This window comes from Acanthochromis polyacanthus, chromosome 5 (assembly GCF_021347895.1).
Source record: "Acanthochromis polyacanthus isolate Apoly-LR-REF ecotype Palm Island chromosome 5, KAUST_Apoly_ChrSc, whole genome shotgun sequence".
Taxonomy (NCBI): Eukaryota; Metazoa; Chordata; class Actinopteri; family Pomacentridae; genus Acanthochromis; species Acanthochromis polyacanthus.
The window spans coordinates 32,679,594-32,699,989 of record NC_067117.1 but is presented as its reverse complement, the minus strand read 5'-3'; the positions used below and the strand labels follow the sequence as shown (position 1 = coordinate 32,699,989).

At 37.2% G+C, this 20,396-nt stretch overlaps 1 protein-coding gene across 5 annotated transcripts in view; it reads right to left on the bottom strand.

Annotated features, from left to right (window-relative positions):
* chd6 (chromodomain helicase DNA binding protein 6) overlaps positions 1-20,396 on the bottom strand; it is a 165,950-nt gene that overhangs the window by 54,538 nt on the left and 91,016 nt on the right. For all 5 annotated transcript variants that reach the window (XM_051948134.1, XM_051948133.1, XM_022204996.2 and 2 more), the window contains exons 11-17: positions 20,216-20,353; positions 15,662-15,783; positions 13,830-14,073; positions 9,098-9,274; positions 8,765-8,908; positions 5,923-6,021; positions 4,071-4,227 (exon numbers count right to left, since the gene is read on the bottom strand). In XM_051948134.1, the coding sequence (XP_051804094.1) occupies positions 4,071-4,227; positions 5,923-6,021; positions 8,765-8,908; positions 9,098-9,274; positions 13,830-14,073; positions 15,662-15,783; positions 20,216-20,353 (1,081 nt within the window). The remainder of the gene's footprint in view (positions 1-4,070; positions 4,228-5,922; positions 6,022-8,764; positions 8,909-9,097; positions 9,275-13,829; positions 14,074-15,661; positions 15,784-20,215; positions 20,354-20,396) is intronic.

Below are 20,396 nucleotides of genomic sequence, written 5' to 3'. Positions count from 1 at the left end.
CTTAATTCAATATTTTACTTACATATTGCTAATTTCCCAAATGTGGGACTCATACATGCTTAACTTTTATTGTTTATTTTATGTATTCGCTGTAACTACTATTATTATCTTTAGCTTTGTAGGCTTGTTTTTATTTTATTTTTTAATTTTAATCTCTTTCAACTCTTTACTTATTTAAGTATTTTATATATACTGTAAATTTTCCCACCGTGGTATTGATAAATGCTTTTATGCATTTACTATAACTATTATTCTTACTTGTAGCTTTGCAGGCTTGCTTGCATTTAATTTTTTTCATTTTATTATCTCTTTTTATCCTTTATTTGCTTATTTTACGTAAATACTGCAAACTTGCCCACTGTGGGACTGATAAAGGCTTATTACACCTTATTTATTTTACGTATTTACTATTATTAATATTTTTTTAGCATTGTAGGCATACTTTTATGATTTTTTTAATTTTATTTTGTCCCTTATGTATTTATGTATTTCCATCTTTTATTTATTTATGGTTATTGTATTATTACGATTATTATTATTACTATTATTATCGCTTGTAAGTGTATTTTTATTTTATTTGTTCATTTTATTGACTTTTACCTTCCATTATATTTAGTCATGTAATTATTTATTGTATTTGTTTTTATTATTTTTATCATTATCATTCGCTTTATAGGCTTGTTTTAATTGTATTTGTTTATTTTAGTCCCTTTCATACTTCATTTATTTACTCATTTATCATTACTGAAATTATTATTCCTAATATCATCTGTGTTGTAGGCTTGCTGTTATTTTATTTGTTTATTGTATTCTGTCTTATGTATTTACTTATTTACATTTTTTTATTTACTGCTACTATTATCATTATTATTGCTATAATAGAGTTGTAAGCTTGTTTTAATTTTATTTGTTCATTTTTATTTACTTTTACCTTTCATTTATTATTTTAATATGTGATTATTTTATACTTTCACTATTAATATTCTTACAGTTATTATCAGCTTTGAAGACTTGCTTTAATTTAATTTACTTAATTTTCTGTTATCCTTCATGTATTTTGACCTATAATACTGTTATTATGCTTACAGTTTGACCCTCTACTTCCTGTATGTGGCATTCTTTGGTTCTTTTATTCTTTCATCCGGTGGTGTTGCGTTGATTTATTTTGAAAATATTTGACCATGTTCGTCTTCTGGCTTCTGACTGGTTTTCTGTTGTTCAGTGTTTTCCTTCTTTTCTTCATCTGTAAAGCACTTTATAAACTCTATTTTCAAAAGCTGCTATGTAAACATAGTTATTACTATATTATTATTAAAATTATGTGACTTTTACTGCAGTCTTTACCAAACAACCGCGTTCTCTTACATCTGGAGAAAATTATTTCTGCATTTCTGTGGAACCAAAATCCTTCATGTATATAAGGCGTGTTGTGACACATTTGAACTCCTGCAGTTGTGTATAAGACGATTAGCCCTGGGTGATAAAACAGCATGTATTGATCGATTTTATCAACAGAAAAGAGAAAATGCTTGATTGAAAGCTTATTTTGGCCACACAGAGCTGAACAAAGCTGAGAAGAAGTTACCGTTAATTAACAAAGAAGAATAAAGGACGGGAGAGAAAAATCTAATCCCATTTATGAGAATATTTACTGGTCTTTTGCTCTCAGTTTTATTCATCCTTTTTATTAACCCTTTAAGCTTCAGTCAATTCCAGCCGTTTTCAGTACAAAAAAATCGCTAATATTCTATTTTTAAATAAAAAAAATTACGAAAAATACAGGGAATATTGGACGGACATCGCAAGGTGCATTTCCTTGAAAACGACCGATTCGGGGATTTTATACCGACTTCAGGACATGTTTTGGACAAAATAGTTTACTGGCTTGTGTTGTCTGGATGTAAAAGGTTGGATTATGGCCGTTTTTTGTGGAATCTTTATTTCTGTGTGTAATAATGAACCCGGAAATGTGAGTCGCGCTGTGTGCGTTGAAGCCGTGTATAGAGAACGGATGGATGAATATTTGTTTTTGTCGGACAAATGTGTTTTTCTCACCCGCTGTGGTAATCACATCTGAAAGTGGTTTATACCGGCGGATTCATGAGAATCTAAGCTTTCCATCGGCGTATACTGTTTGTATAATCGGGTTTGCAGCCGTTGGACATTCTTGAAATTCCTATGCAAATTAGGCGGTACACCTACTACGCACTGAAGCGTAAAGGGTTAAAAAAGAGAATGATGAGGCTGGTTTTACTATTAAACAAGGACTGAAAAGTGAAATGAAATGGCGTCTGTCACACCATCGCTGATTGAACGTTGGGATTACTGGTGTAAGCAACGTATCGATCAATTTGATTTATAGACAGAAAGAAATATGCAATCTAAGGTGCAGGTTTCTTTGCATCAACAGACATTTACACCCCTGATGATGCAGCTACGACTAACAGTGAGTCATGCAGCAGGTCGCTGCTCGGTCGCAGTACCAACAACTGAGAAAATAAGTGCAGACTGAGAGGAGATTGTGGATAGAAAATGACAACAAAGCTCATCAGTTTGGTCGTTTTTTGTGTTTCTGAAAGTCTGACAGAGATCAGAACTCTGCTGTGGTGGAAAACTGTTCTGACCAGAGGTGGGAACACAACAAACTTATTGTATCGCCTCCACGCTTTGGAGAACACAACATGGCTCCGGTCGCAACCTGCAGGGAGTCCACAATGCAGAGCAACGGTACAGCCGGACAAACATCCAGACAGCACACGAGTCTGACTTTACAAACATTCTCAGCGTAGTTGAAACCTGCTTAGTTGTCCTGGACATTCAAGACAATAAAGTTACTTTCCCGACTATATTCAGAGTGCCGGTGTAACAGACTGGCCTGTAATCAGTCAACTACTTCAACAGAAGTTTTAAAAACACCCATGTTAATTCCAGTTAACTGAAGTGTTTGACTAATCCTTTGAGCTCTTTTAACCAAGTTTTAAAATCCAATTGTAAATTGTATGTTATTTGTATTTTTTAAACTGTATTTGTAACGTGTTGAAACTTGATGTGCTGCCAATGTTGGCCAGGTCTCTCTTGTAAAAGAGATCTTGGATCTCAAAGGGACAAACCTGGTTAAATAAAGGTTATTATAATAATAATAATAATAATAACAATAATAGTAATAAACAGCAGTTTTTTTTTCCCCTGTCGCTAACTAAACATCTTAAATTTCACCTTTTATTGTGAATTAATCTTCACCTACACCACCCAGCACTGACTTGCGTAAATAAATAAATAAATAGACTCAATGGTTGAAGGGTTCGATTTTTAAGTAAAAAAAGGTCATTTTAAAATTAACAGTAACTGCCTTTTACATCGATAGATTTTTTTCAGCTGTATCGCCAAGCCCAAACTGCAAATTTGACATTATTTGGTGTAATTGTTCTGGGCAGTTGGCTCAACTTGGACACTTGATTTCACTTAGGGCTAATTCCACTTATAATGCTGCTTCTTATTTATCTTTAAATACTTAATACCAACCACTAGCAACACTGTAAATCCATATATTACGGCTACACACTAAAACACCCAGTCACAGTCCCTGTACATGAAAACCTCATTCCTCATTACTGCTTGAGAACAAGAGTTGTGTAATTACAGATAGCTAATAAATCACTCATTATCACTGATGTGTCATAAATAAGTAAACATACACTACCGCTGAAAAGTTTGGAGTCACCTAGACTATTCCATGTCTTCCAATCATCAATGAGCCTTTCAGCACCATTAGCTAACACAATGTAGCATTAGAACACAGGAGTGATGGTTGCTGGAAATGTTCCTCTGTACCCCTATGGAGATATTCCATTAAAAATCAGCTGTTTCCATCTAGAATAGTCATTTACCACATTAACAATGTCTACACTGGATTTCTGATTAATTTAATGTTATCTTCATTCAAGAAAACAGTTTTTCTTTCAAAAATAAGGACATTTCTGTGTGATTCCAAACTGTTGAATGGTAGCATAAATGTGTGTTAGTGTTTGTCTATAAATCCTGGATCACTTCCTGTTTGTGCCGTCGCTAACCTGTGATCAGGTAGGGGTGGTTGCAGCACTTGCGGAGCTCCATCATGGTGTTGATGAGGTTGGGCATGTTGTGCTGGTTGGCTCCTTTGGACAGGAATGAAAAGTTCTTCTCTAAGATGGCTCGGTAGTATTTCTTCTGAATGTTGGTCAGCTCCACCTTCAAGAACACAAACAGAAGAAGAAAAGAATGAAGTTTTATTGTCTCTTTCTCTTTTCACCCTCACCCCGACTGGGTGAGGCAGACAGCTGCACTCCCTAAACCTGGTTCTGCAGGAGGTTTCTGCCTTGTAAAAAGCTTTATGTTTTCCCCTACTTTCAGCAAGTGCTTTATGAAAGGGAACCACTTTGATTTGTTTCAAACTTTAAGGTCTTGACTTAAACCCTCTGAAACCCAAAACCCAACATTGGGTTTGGAAGGCAGCTTACCTGTAAATAAAATCACCAAAATTTCATCAGAAATTGCACAAAACACATAGAACTGTTGTATTTCTAACTTTTACCACCTGTTCTTTTCTATTTTATTGGGGGAATTCACCAAATCTAAGCTTAATATTGTGATATTTCATCAAATTCATTGGATTTGAAAATATCTAATGTAAAAATACTTCTTGGTGCAAACAAAAAATCATAAGTGACTTATGTGCGACCAACAGTCCTGTGACAAAAATTCAACCACTTTTCAGCTGCAGTAGTTTTATTTACAGAGCCGGTTTATTTACTTTATTTCAGACATGTAACAGTATCAAAATGTGAAACAAACAAAACCAAAACCCCAATAGGATGAAGTTTAACTGCACTAATAATAATATTTATTGTGCTAACTTATTTTTGGTACTGAATAATTATTAATACTGCAGGGTCCTAGCATTAATATATAATACAGTCAGGTAAAGGGGCATTTGATATAAGTTTTTCTTGGGTGTTAGTCTTTAAAATGTGCATTCTTCACTATAAATAACACTGCAGGCTCTTAATCCTGGTATTTAAACTTTTATTGCAATGTTTTAAATATGCTGCATAAATAACAATGACGTTTCTGTAGAATAAATAATGAAAGAAATTCAGCTTTTGTCTTTTCTTTTAATGATTTGTGGCGAGGTTGTTCTGTTTCTGTCTACTGCTGTGAAAAATGAGGAAGAAAAATATGACGGGAGTGAAAAACGGCAGGACTTCAGAGAGTTAATACGTCTGCTGACTTGCGGCTATTATAAATAAAACTGAGTTGAAATTAATAAGTGCACATTTTCATCAGTAAAAGGCCGTTAATACAGAATGTTTTATTTTTTCACCACCTGCTGCCAAGAAGTCAAACCTGCACAATTAATCAAACATCACTCAGCGTGTCAGTATTAAATCAGGAAACTAAACAAGAATAAAAACCATCAATATCCGACAACTGGACAGTCCATCAACAAACTCATTTAGAATCACTTCTGTTTGTAATTCCCTGAAGCTGAATGTGTTTGGAATCTGAGAGGAAACAAACACATGAAGAACATGTAAAGTTCCACCGAGGGATCGCCTCAGTCAAAAACTGAAACTTTAAGTTGTTCATTTTAATGAGCCAAAACTGTAATTTCAGCTTCGTTTAGAATTTAAGCAGTGATCAAAGAGACCAATAAAGATGAATAATTCAGACAGAAACAATTCTAATTACTGGACTCATTATCGAATGGATGAAGCGTTTGTCAGTGATGTTTTATGACTCATTCAGCCAAAACCGGAGGGAACGAGATTTATAAAAAAAAAAAAAAAGAAAAAAAAGAAAAGAAAACACTCTGCAGCCCTCCAAAGAACTTAGTAGAAATGTGATCGTCTTTTATGTTCCTGTCAGACACACACACAGATTTACCTCGATGATGGTCTCTTCTTTGGGGGCGAGATTCTTCTCTACGTCATCTTTCAGTCTTCTGAGCATCATGGGCTTCAGAATGGCCTGAAGCTTCTTCACCTGGAGGACAGAAGACAAGCTGATGAGGATTTACACACGTGGACAAAATTGTTGGTACCCCTCAGTTAAAGAAGGAAAAACCCACAATTCTCACTGAAATCACTTGAAACTCACAAAAGTAACAATAAATAAAAATTTATTGAAAATTAAATAATCAAAATCAGCCATCACTTTTGAATTGTTGATTAACATAATTATTTAAAAAAACAAACTAATGAAATAGGGCTGGACAAAAATGATGGTACCCATAACTTAATATTTTGTTGCACAACCTTTTGAGGCAATCACTGCAATTAAACCATTTCTGTATTTGTCAATGAGCGTTCTGCAGCTGTCAACAGGTATTTTGGCCCACTCCTCATGAGCAAACAGCTCCAGTTGTCTCAGGTTTGATGGGTGTCTTCTCCAAATGGCATGTTTCAGCTCCTTCCACATATGTTCAATGGGATTCAGATCTGGGCTCATAGAAGGCCACTTTAGAATAGTCCAACGCTTTTCTCTCAGCCATTCTTGGGTGTTTTTGGCTGTGTGTTTTGGATCGCTGTCCTGTTGGAAGACCCATGACCTGCGACTGAGACCAAGCTTTCTGACACTAGGCAGCACATTTCTCTCCAGAATGCCTTGATAGTCTTCAGATTTCATCGTACCTTGCACACTTTCAAGACACCCTGTGCCAGATGCAGCAAAGCAGCCCCAAAACATTACTGAGCCTCCTCCATGTTTCACCGTAGGGACAGTGTTCTTTTCTTCGTATGCTTGGTTTTTGAGTCTATGAACATAGAGTTGATGTGCCTTACCAAAAAGCTCCAGTTTGGTCTCATCTGTCCAAAGGACATTCTCCCAGAAGCTTTGTGGCTTGTCAACATGCATTTTTGCAAATTCCAGTCTGGCTTTTTTATGAGTTTTTTTCAGCAGTGGTGTCCTCCTTGGTCGTCTCCCATGAAGTCCACTTTGGCTCAAACAACGACGAATGGTGCGATCTGACACTGATGTACCTTGGCCTTGGAGTTCACCTTTAATTTCTTTGGAGGTTGCTCTGGGCTCTTTGGATACAATTCCAACGATCCGTCTCTTCAATTTGTCATCAATTTTCCTCTTGCGGCCACGTCCAGGGAGGTTGGCTACTGTCCCGTGGGTCTTGAACTTCTGAATAATATGAGCCACTGTTGTCACAGGAACTTCAAGCTGTTTAGAGATGGTCTTATAGCCTTTACCTTTAAGATGTTTGTCTATCATTTTTTTTCGGATGTCCTGGGACAATTCTCTCCTTCGCTTTCTGTTGTCCATGTTCAGTGTGGTACACACCTTTTCACCAAACAGCAGGGTGACTACTTGTCTCCCTTTAAATAGGCAGACTGACTGATTATGAGTTTGGAAACACCTGTGATGTCAATTAAATGACACACCTGAGTTAATCATGTCACTCTGGTCAAATAGTTTTCAATCTTTTATAGAGGTACCATCATTTTTGTCCAGGCCTGTTTCATTAGTTTGTTTTTTTAAATAATTATGTTAATCAACAATTCAAAAGTGATGGCTGTTTTTGATTATTTAATTTTCAATAATTTTTTATTTATTGTTACTTTTGTGAGTTTCAAGTGATTTCAGTGAGAATTGTGGGTTTTTCCTTCTTTAACTGAGGGGTACCAACAATTTTGTCCACGTGTGTATAGTCTGGACAAACTGAGTATCGTCTATTCCACGCTGTATTTTTTACACAAAGGGACGCAGCAATTAAAAAATGAGATGAGAGGGAATAGAAGTGGTAATAAAATACCAAAACCTGGTTAAATTCAATCTAATATACGGCCTGTGGGCCAAAACCGGCCGCTAGAAGGAAAAAGAAAAACTACAGAAAAGACATTAACTGCAAATTAGAAATGTGTAAAACTATAAATTTAAAATAATTTTCAGACCATGACAAGTTGTTTTAATTATAAAGTAAATTACTAGATTGCTCATTGTCTTTCTTGTCATTTTGTGTCTCATTTTTGGAATATTTATTTGTTTTTACAGTTTTTTTGTTTGACTTGTCGTTTCTCGTGTTTTTGTCATGTCTTGTTTTTATCCTTTTGTGTTTCCTTTTTGTCTTATTTTTGTCATTTTGTTTTGTGTGTCTTTTTTGTCATTTGTGTTTTTTGTCTCCCTCGTGTTTACTTTTTGCTGTTTTGTTTCTCCCTTTCTCATTTTTATTCTCATTTGTCTCATTTTTGTTGTTTGTCCATTTTTTGTTGCTCTGTAACTTTTCTGTCTCTTTTTTTTGTTTTTTTTTCATGTCGTTTGTCTCATTTTTGGTAATTTTGCGTCTCATTTTTGTAATATTTTGTCTTGTTTTTGCCTTTTTTTTAAAATCTGACTTTGGTAGTTTTGATCACAAAGTAAAATACTGTATCGTTCAGTTCCACATACCTGTGACTAAAGGTTTTGTGCCTTTGTAGACACTCTGATCTGGAAGTTGTAACATGTAAATGATAAACTGAGGCATGATACTGTTGAAATTGAACATCTTCTTTGAAAGAAATTTCAGGTTGTTCATGATGTTTTGTAAAAAGATACTTCCTTAAATGTGAACCTTTTCAGAGCATCCTTTTTTGCACAAAAACAAAGAAACATTGGGAGTTGTGGTTATTTATAGGTTATTATGCAGTGATTGTACTGGCCCACTGGAGATCAAATTGAGCTGAATGCGGAACCTGAACTAAAATCATTTAACTTCCTTGAACCAAAAATTAACTGAACAAACCTGCTCGTCAGTCTTTAGGTCTCCAAACTCCTCCAGAAAGGCGCTTTCTGAAGGAAACTGCAGCGGCTCCAGAAAGTTCAACAAACTGAACAACTCCTCCACAGAGTTCTGCAGTGGGGTTCCCGTCAGCAGAACCTTGTGCTCCTGCGGACAGAAATATCTCTTTAAAAACACAAAAACCTGCTGTTCATAATTACACTTACTCAAACCGAACACAAGAACAACAACACGGGGTTTAAAACGAGCCTCGACAACAAAATCAGAGAACCAAGACGACTTACAGTGAGAGAAATGAAATGAAAAACGTTTGTATTTTTTAACACACAGACGGACCAGGTTCATGAGCTTGAGTCCCTCCAGCAGTTTGCAGTTTCTGTTCTTCAGTCGGTGGGCTTCGTCGATCACAACGCAGCGCCAATGAAGCTTCTTCAGCTCCGGACAGTCGGCCATGATCATCTCGAACGTGGTGATCACCCCGTGAAACTTGAGCACACCTGGGATGGTGTTACCCTGTGAGGGAGGGAAAAATGTAAGAACGGTTACCTTTAAAAGTCCAATTTTTCGTTTCTTTATGGCAAAATGCTAGAAACTCTCAAACATCCCTAGGCTTTTTTTCAGCTCCAAACACCACAAAGATGCTTGACTGTACAACTCTTGGTTTAAAGGGGTTGTTTCAGTGTCTATAGCTTTAAATGCTGCTGCTGGCCCCAGCCTCTTCAGGAAGACGACTCTCTCTGTCTGATGAATGAGTGTTTGAGGCCAAGACTTTCTATCACTTTAGCATTTCTCTAAACAATGATTTCACCTGGAAAATTCACCAAGTTTTAGAGTAAAGCTGTTGTTTGTTTGTTTTTTGCTTGTTTAAAGTTCTTTTCTTGGCTGTATTTTATAGGCAAAGTCAAGAGTCAGACAGGAAAGTAGGGAGAAGAATGGGAGGTAGACAAGCAGTAAAGGGCTGAGAGGTGGAATCGACCCAGGCCGCTGTGTTGATGGGTCGCTCGCTCAACCAGTTGACCTATCTGGGTACCCTGGAGATGTTGATTTTTAACACATTTTTTGGTGAGTTTGTCCAACGATGTTGCGCCTATGACAATCTGTCAGTAAACTGAAGAAAATTTCACATCTCAAGACAATGTCTTTCAGCTGAAAATGCTGCAAAAATGGTTGATTTCTTCAAGACTGTACAACTCTTGGTTTAAAGGGGTTGTTTCAGTGTCTCTAGCTTTAAATGCTGCTGCTGGCCCTGCCCTCTTCAGGAAGAAGACTCTCTCTGTCTTTGATGAATGAGTGTTTGAGGCCAAGACTTTCTATCACTTCTAGCATTTCTCTAAACAATGATTGCACAAGGACGTATCACCAAGTTTGTTGCTTTGAACTCGTGTGTTTGATGAGTTTGTCCGACGATGTTAGGGCTAAGAAAATCTGTATTATAGCTGCAGGGCAAAAGTTCGGAAATTGGGGCTGTGCTTCATTGCTTTATACTTGTTCCATTGGCTGACCACAGAAGTAGAAAAATACATGAATGAGAACAGCTTTATTGTGAATTCAGTTGAATTAAAATGCCGTCATGTGAGCACAGAGAGCAGGAGTGACGCTAACACCTGGAAACAGTGGCTAACTTCAGGTTTCAGTGATGCAGAACAGGCAACATAAAAACAGTCCCTGTTTATCAGTTTACATTCAGGTTTTCACCATCTCTGAAGGGCATACAATCAGAGTTAATGGTAGCATTAGCCACAAAATGCACTAACATGAAGGGTTTTTGTACTGATGTGGTGACATTGCCTTCAAAAATGAACCTAATCCAACTGATGGTGTTCAGTTCCTCAGATGCTGTCAGTGCATGGAGACTCTTCTGTTCACTCTTACAGCCAACAGCAACATTTTGTGACCGAAACGTTTTACAGTTTAGCAGAAGCAGTAAATAAGTAAATAAACCTGGTAGACTGTGAAGCAGCTGCTCATTCTAAATGGCCAGCAGTGAGAGGGATCATTTTCATCTGGCTTATTGGTAGCTAGAGGAATGGCAAAAGTGAGCATTTATATATCCCCACAGCTTCTATTTCACACCTTCAAGCTTTCAAAACACACAAAACACAATGCAAATGAACTGCCAGCATGTGGGACCTCGAAAAAGTCAACATTTCCGATGGTCGAGTGGTTAAAGAAGATCAACGATTCAATTTCAATGTCAGGAACTTTTGTTTCTAGTCTGGCCTTTAAGAAATAAAAATATAATTGGGATTTCAGAGATGGATATCATAACATTTACAGTCTTCTTTCACTTTTAACGCGCTAATTAAATCTAAAAAATGTTTAAAACTGCTCAACGGTCAAATTTATTAGGAGCCAAAATTAGAATTCACTCCTCTTGCATGTCTGCAGGAAGCCAAATTAAAACCTGCATATTAGCAGTGTGGAGTATTGTAATGATAACTCCTCTTCTGTATTCATCCAACAGCAACAAGAGCCCCGTTATGATGCTGAATATTCATACCGAGCAGCCTGAAAGGGAAGAAAGGGTCACTCTAGTCAAAACTCTCTGCTATGAAACAGTCGAACGTGCCGATAAATTCACAGCCAGAGAGACGCAGAGAGGTGAGGTCAGATGAATGAAAGTCTGTCACCTTTACAGTGCAAAAGTCCTTCGGGATGGAAGGAGAGACAGTGAGGCAAAAAAGAAAATATTCAGCAAAATCACAGCTTATGTTTTTCTACCAGAACTGATCTTAACCCTCTGAACCTCCAGTAGTTTCTGGGTGGGTTTGTCTCACTGTGGGCTCATTTTTTACTGCAGCATAAAGTCCTGAACCTCTATGGAAACAGAACAGCCAGGACTAGGACAGGGAACTTAGAAATGTCTTCTGTGCTGTTTGACACAGCTAGAATATCGTATATCATAAATAGGGAATAAAATAAGTTCAATTTCCTTTATCAAATCTTTTACAAAAATTCTAAAAACTTGGAATTTTTCTTTCTTTCTTTTTTCTTGATTTATTTGGAGAGGAAAGTGCATATTAATGAACTAACAATCTCATAAAGTTGACACAAGGTTGAAGTAAATAAGCCGAATTAATAGCACAAGGCTAATTTCCATCCGTTGTCCCAAATATATAAGAAAAACATACAGGGTTATAGATGTATAAAAGCGATACAGTAAAACAAAAACACTGACGACTCGAAAAGCACTCAGAGAGCAGTACGCCAAGGCTGCTCAGTTGTATCATGTCTGACGGATAAAATCGGATAAAATGAATGTGTACGTTATGTACGGATACCAAATGACTAAAATATGGAGCAGACAGTGGGAATTAATGGGACTCTGAAACACCCCCACAATTTAATCAATTGTTCCTTGTATCATTTTCGACGGAAAAATCCCAGTTAGTCCACAGCGGTCAATTCGTAGTAGGATCACAGTCATGTGATCGTCAACAGGCAGTTGATGTGGTGTTGTTGTCATGGTTACATTGACGCCATGCCGCCATCTGGAAATGATACGGAAATCTTTCACAAATCTGTGGATCCAGACCATAAGCTGCATCACTGCCAAAATCTAATCACTTGGTCCTTGTGTCATTTCTGACCTTCCCTGAAAATTTCATCCAAATGTGTTTGTCCGTTTTTAAATAATGCTGTGAACAGACAAACAGACAAACAAACCAACATCGATCGTCACTGCATTCCTTGGTGAAGTAATGATTTAATTGTGGCTGGGTTAAACCTACCCTAAAATGCTTTCTAGGCAGAGCCTGTCATAAAGTGCAGACAGTGAAAGTGCCTGATTTTCTCAATGTTCCTAAGTTTGACTGTCAATCAGCCAAGTCTTACACTGCCTCTAAAAACTGACAAACGTAGAGCTTTCTCTGATAGCTGTAGGAAAAGTATTCCAGTTTTGCCAACCTTTAATTGATAAGGCATTCTGTGCAAAGGAGGACTTTCTACATTTTTCTTCACAATCACCCCTGGTGGCTGACCTTGTATCAGTAAAACCATTTCTCTTTTTGCTCAAATCCCCCAGGGGCAGTGGGGCCATTCCATTCATAGACTTACACTACTTTTTAAAAGTTTGGGGTCACCCAGGCAATTTCATGTTTTCCATGAAAACTCACACTTTTTATTCATGTGCTAACATAACTGCACAAGGGTTTTCTAATCATCAATTATCCTTTCAACACCATTAGCTAACACAATGTAGCATTAGAACACAGGAGTGATGGTTGCTGGAAATGTTCCTCTGTACCCCTATGGAGATATTCCATTAAAAATCAGCTGTTTCCAGCTAGAATAGTCATTTACCACACTAACAATGTCTAGACTGGATTTCTGATTCATTTAATGTTATCTTCATTAAAAAATGCTTTTCTTTCAAAAATAAAGACATTTCTAAGTGACCCCAAACTTTTGAACAGTCCTGTGTATATTTAGATATATATAGGGTATGTTTATGGCAGTTTTATAACATTTTGTAAGCTTAGGCTTGGTTAATTCTCCCAACCGCAGTAGTTCAACTATTTTCAAGTTCAAATTTAAAAATTTTAAGTTCAAAAACAGTCAATTCCTTTCCTCTTTATAGTTTCTGGCTCTGGTAAATGATGCCATTTAATTCAGACAACAAGCTTCTTAAACCAACCGATAAGTATTTGGGGGTTTCAGAGGGTTAGAGCTCGAAAAAAAATATGAAACAGGACAACCACAACCTCCAGATGGCAATTAAAAACCTGCAGAAGGACAATACGTTCTGCTACACTTCACAGAAACAGCTTGAGGAACACAACCAAGAGTCCATCCAAGTGAGAATCCACATGATCCATAATCCACCCCACAAACTAGAGGAACAAAAAGATCCTCCACTGATCTCTGGAAGTCAAACACCACAGGACACCTCAACGAACTGGTCTGAACTGTTTCAGAGACCCAATCCTACAAACATGAGGCAGGTGGTTTTAATGTTGGTGTGCATAAAACTCCAGATTCCCTGTGATTCACAACACAACAACCACATCCGAGGGGCAAATTCCCTTTTAAACAAGCATAAAACCCTGATTCATTGACGGCTCGCTACCTGTGGGTCTCTGTGGAACATCTCGTACTGCAGGATCATCTGCCGGCTGATCTGCGAGCCGTGATACACGATGACGTTCATGTGCGTCCACGTCCGAAACTCCCTCTCCCAGTTGGTGATGGTGGACAGCGGGGCGATGATGAGGAAGGGTCCGCGGATCCCCATGCTGAAGATCTCGTAGAGGAAGGTGATGGACTGGATGGTCTTGCCCAAACCCATCTCGTCTGCCAGTATACAGTTTTTCCTACAATAAAAACAAAGATGTCGTGGGAAAGTGAGATACGGCGGCGGGAGGATTGTTTAAATCTGTCTTATGCTCCTGCCATAATCCCAAATACAGAAAATACTTCCACTTATGCAAATCAGTACAATAATTAAGCTAATTAATGCATTAGTGTTTGTGTAAACATACTTGTCTCAACATAACACATTGGTGACATTTATATGAACTCTGCATCTTGAGGCACAAATGAGATTCAAGAAAAACAGATGTTGCTCATTAAGATGCTAATTTATGGTCAAATCTAATCAGAAAAATATACGTAAATAGAAACTGTGGCGTTCAGAAAAGGTGTTTAACTGCAGCTCATTAGGGTTCTAATTTTTGAAATGTACTTGACTTTACTAAAAAAAGGCCGTGTGAAGGTCACCTTTATCTATTCAGTGCATTTAAAATAACAGCCCCAAAGTGTTTTGTGTGTTTGATTAGAAATATCTGAGAAAAAAATCTAATACAGAGTGAGCCTTTTGTAATTGTTCACCTCCAGGGAAACATTTAAATGCAACACTTGAAAATCTATTTTGTCTCAGTATCAAGAAACACCGTAAATTTATTGTTTCATGAGTTTGAAGTCCAATTCATGGTTTCCACGTGGCACTGATGATTTTATATGTACATACATGACGTCATTTTCTACATGCAGCCTAAAAAAAGAGTAGTGTGACGTAAACTGGATGCTCATTAGAAATGTACAGAATGTCCATTCTTGGTTTTTAATTTTTCTACTTTTTGTCAGTTGTTGACTGAACTGTTATTTTTTTTCCCAATGCCTATTAGTAGTAATGTAGGGAAGATGGTAACTAATGTTTGCGATAAAAAATAATGTAATATTTGCAGGAAAAATGAAAATCAGGGTATCAAAATGTAGAATAATACAAACTGCTCTGCAAGACATTGTTGAAATAAGTTTGCTTTTTTAATATTTTATTGATGTAATCAAGAGAAATGTTTCAACATTTCTCCTTCAAAGTTAACTGGTTAATTGCATGAGAACCAGAATGCCACATTTTATTCATTTATTTTATCGGGTAAAAACAAATAAAATGAGTGTGTCAATCTAATGTCAGAATAAAGCAAAGAGAAGTCATTTTGTGTCCTGGAATCTGCTGATGCTGATGATGGTCTACCACATCCTTCAGCCCAGCATCAGCAGCCTTCCTCTTTAAATTTTTAGTACCAAGACCAAATTTGTTTGCCAGTTGAAGTTTTTTCAGATTTTGCATTGAAGGCACGCTGCACAGTCTGTTCAAAGACGCAAAATGACTTCTCTCTGGGAGTGAACGGCATGGCTCAACCTGAAAACAGAACAAAAATAAAACATTAAATATAAAATCTCCTTCTGTTTCTAAACATTCTGTTAAAATTTCAGGTTACTTCAACAAGAACTGCCAAAATCATTGGCCTGTGAAATGATGTCAAATGTTTGACTGTTTTTTTCCAGTCAGACTAGTTTGTTTTTGTTCATTTTGCTTTATTTCTGACACCACATTTATTCACTAACCAAACCTTATGTAAAGCTGTCAGAGCTGAACTGGTTCCAGTGTGAGCTCACCTGTTGTACCAGTTGAACAGTAACCAGTTCATGCCCTCTAACTGGTATTCTCTGAGCTGGTTTCCATTCCGGTAGTCTCTGGAGCGCTCCAGCTTCTGCCATTTGTCCGGAGGAGGACGTTCCTGCGATATCAGCACACAAATACAAGCATATGTTGTTTGTTTTTCTCTTGTTCAGCACCTTTCAATTACTGCCAAACAAAACGCAACACCCAACAGAACCGTGACTTCATCGGATATGACTATTAGCGCCCCCTGATGAACTAGCAAGGAGCTCAAAGAGTTGTCTAAGTTGCTGCGGTAAAGGCGGGATGATTTTCAGAGCTTTAATGGACAAATAAGAAAATAAGTGGTGCTGCAGATTGGTGCTGGCGGGCCGTAATAAGCCATGATACTAGTTTTGAAACTCAAAATGGCAAAAGAGCAGCAATAATGTGCTCAGGTCTCCTCCTGTACGTCTGCAGAAAATTGCAGCTATTTAAGCAGCAATTTGGTGTTCAGCATGCTGCAGAGTGAATGCACCGTCAGAGCGGTCAGAGCTTCTCGCCTTTGCATCGTAGTCACAGCGAAGAGCAGACGATGGAGAAGATTGCAGGTTGTGGAATGAGAGGACGTCTGACGTGACTTTTCAAAAAGTTGAAAAACAAACACAAATCCACATCCAGCAGCAGCTTAAAGCGAAAAGAAAATGATCACCAAAAAAAACAGGAAATGTGGGCAGAGAAGCTTGGAGATGATCAAACAAAAGCCATAATGAACCATTTTGTGGTGATTTTGAATCTTTTTGTGCTTCTTTTGCATCTTTTTATGGGAATTTTGCGTGTCTGTGTGATGGATCTGATCTTTTTATGTTCATTTTGTCTCTTTTTTGTAGAGATTATGAACCCTTTAGTGGTGATTTTGTGTCTGTATGTGGTGATTTTGAATCCTTTGGCGGTGATTTTGCATCTTTTTGTGCTCATTTTGCATCTTATAATTGTGATTTTCTGTTTTTTCGTGATGATTTTTGAACCTTTTTGTGGTGATCTTGCATCTTTTTGTGCTCATTTTCCATCTTCATGTGTTGAATTTGATCTTTTTGTGGTGATTTTGAACCTGTTTACAGTGATTCTGTGCCTTTATTGTGGTGATTTTAAACCCCTTTGCGGTGATTCTGCATCTTTGCAGTTATGTTCTGTCTAAGTGTTAAATTTGAACCATTTTGTGGTGATTTTGCATCTTCTTATGCTCATTTTGTGTCTCTTTATGGTGATTTTGTGTCTTTATGTGATAATTTTGTGTCTTTATGTGGTGATTTTGACTTTTTCATGTTTGTTTTGCATCTTTTGGTGAAGATTTTGCATCTTTATGTGGTGAGTTTGAACCCTTTTGTGGTGATTTTGCTTCTCTTTGTGGTGATTTTGTGTCTGTATGTGGTGATTATGTGTGATTTTGCATCTGTATCTTTTCAGAGATTCAAATAAGTTTTAAGTGAAAGACAGAAAAGGAACTTCATTTTCCTGCACCAGAGATGGACAATAAGATGTTGGATATTTCTTCAATCGACCGTGCGAACAGAGCAGCAGCTTCTGTGTCGCCTGGAAATTACAGAATGATTATATCCATTTATGCAAAGCAATGAGGACAAAAGCAGCCTCTTCTCCCAAACAGACGAGAGGCCAGCGTGATGTCAGACTGAATAATGAAGTGAAACCAAACAGCAACTCAAACTCATTAGCAGCTGAAAACTGATAAACAGTTCCACTATTAGTCCATGTCTCAGTATAGAACTTCATTTTAAAAGATGTACAAATTTAGTTTCAACCCTCTGAACCATGAGTAGTTTCTGGACATTTTTTGTGCCTTTTTTTTTCTCCAATTTTTATGAATTTTTCACTGCAATATAAAGTCCTGAACCTCTAAGGAAACAGCAGGACTAGAAGCAGAAAGAACTCAAACATGTCTTTTGTGTAATTTAATAAAGCTACAATGTGACAAATCACAAAACAGAAATAAATAACTGGAATTTCTTAACCAACACTTACAAATGTGTGACTTACTAATGGCTCCTCAGTTGCACCACAAACAGCAGAATTATTAGTTTTTTACAGAATCTGGTTACTTTTAAATGGTTGATTAAATGGCGAATTATTAAATAAGATGTGCAGAATGAAGCCGCTATGATGAAAATGTCTGCACTTGCTCAGAGCAATGCAGAATTTTTAGTTTTTTGACAAAAAAATGACCAATGTACCCGGTTTATTTTGGACAGATTTTTAAACAAAGCAGGCAGAATATACAGATTTCAGTTAAATATCAAATCAGATCAAATCAACTTTATTTATATGGCACTTTTCATACAATAGAGTAACACAAAGTGCCTCACAGAAGATAAAAACAAAAACAACACAATACAAAACACTGAGAAAAACCCGAAACCTTCCACCCTCCAACAAATATACACACAGATACACAATCACATATACATTTACACACATACGTAGACATACGAACAGACATACAGACCCACACACACAAACATACCAACATACACACACCCACATACACCATCTGTCATTGAGGAGACATGGCTGGGCACCGAAATCCAAAGTGAGGAAGAAGCCACCTGTGGGGGCCACACACACCGAATGGAGTCCTGGACCATGACTGCAGGGGAGCCGACACAAGGACCACCCCAGCCCAGGCAGACAGGAGGCTCCACACGAAGGTGTAAAGCTCTCCAGCCACCCGGGCCAGGGCCATCCACGGGCCGGCACCCCCATCAGTGGACCAGAATCAACTCCAGGTGTGGTAGACCCCCAAGAGGAAACACTGGAGAAACGAGGGACTAAAACAGTAAAACAAATAAATAAAAATAGTAAAAATAAATACATCAATAAATAAATAAAAGGTATGAAAGCTAAGACTGAGATAAGAGAAAAGAATGTTTAAAGTAAAAATTTATACATAAAATAATAATAAAATTGTAAGAATAAAAAATGTAAGAATAAAAGTCAGATTAAGAAATTATAAAGAATTAAAATCAGTCAGTTAAAAGCCTGATTAAAAAGATGGGTCTTGAGCCTCTTTTTAAAAACATCAACATTCTCTGCGGCCCTGAGATATCATGAATTTCACTTAGATTTGGTTGAAAAACAAAGACTTCTCCAACAGCTCTTTCTTCTTCTCTTTTTTTTTGGCAGTTTTCACTCTGATTTCCTCCAATTAAGCTGAAAGCCACATGTGATAACTTAAACCACAGCTGGAAATTTGAAGATCTGACGACGGCTTTTTGTTTTCTTTTTTTTGGGCTGGAAATTTTCTGGCTCGAAAGACAACGTATCGTTTAAATTTCCCGTTCAGAGGGTTAATTAATAATAACGTTCTCTCCAATGATGCTGCATCAGTGTGTCGACTTTCTACTTGCTTTTTCTTTCTCTTCACACAGTAAATGTGAGTTCTATCAAAACAGCAGCTTTCAAGCACCATGAAAGTTCCTGTGGTTTCAAAATCTGCCAGTTTCACATTTTAATCAGCATTTCTTTCCTTCATGTCGCTGCATCACTTGTACATCTTTATGTGGCGATCTTGTGTCTTTTCATGTGGATTTTTGAGCCTTTTGTTGGTGAATTTGCATCTTTTGTGCTCATTTTGCATCTTTGTAGTGATTTTGTGTCTGTATGTGATGATTTTGAACCCATTTGTGGAGATTTTGCGGCTTTTATTTTGCTCTTTTTGCATCTTTGTGGTTATTTTCTGTATTTAAGTGGTAAATTTGAACCATTCTGTGGTGATTTTGCTTCTTTTTGTGCTCATTTTGTGTCTCTTTATGGTGATTTTGTGACTTAATGTGGTGATTTTAATCTTTCTATGTTAGTTTTGCATCTGTTTGTGAAGAGTTTGTATCTTTATTTGGCGAGTTTGCATCTTTATGGGATAATTTTGACAATTTTTGTGGTGATTTTGCGTCTTTTTTTTGCTCTTTTTGCATCTTTGTACTTATTTTCTGTCTGTAAGTGGTAAATTTGAACCATTTTGTGGTGATTTTGCAAGTTTTTACGCTCATTTTGCATCTCTTTATGGTGATGTTGCTTCTTTTTGTGGTGATTTTGCATCGTTTTAGTTCTGATTTAGCAACTTTTTGTGCTTATTGTCTATCTTTGTGTGGTACTTTGGATCATTTTGTGTTCATTTTGGATCTTTTTGTGGTGGTTTTGCTTATTTGCAGGCTCATTTTGTGTCTCGTTATAGTGACTTTTTGTCTTTTAGTGGTGACTTTGATCTGTCTGTGTTCGTTTGGAATTTTTTTGTGGTGATTCTGCTTATTTTCTTGGTGATTCTTGCATCTTTTTATGGTGATTTTGTGTCTTTATGTGGTGGTTTTGAAGCCTTTTGTGTTGATTTAGCAATTTTTCGTGCTCATTGTATATCTTTGTGTGGCAATTTGGATCGTTTTGAATCTTTTTGTGGTGGTTTTTGTGTTTTTATGTGATGATGTGGAGATTTTGGGTCTTCTGGTTTTCTCAAACGGGTCGGTTTCCTCGTCTCAGTCTTGCTCTGTTACGTTTGTACTCACCATGTGTCTGAGGTCTGCCGGCAGCTTCTGGATCTCCTCAAACTCTTTGATCTTCTCGGGGTCCAGGTCCTCCTGCAGCTCCCACGTTGCCTCTTCATACGAGAGGCTGCACCACTTTACCAGGTAATGGGTCACCTCCTACAAGCACACCCCAAAAAAAAAAAAAAAACAACAACAGAAA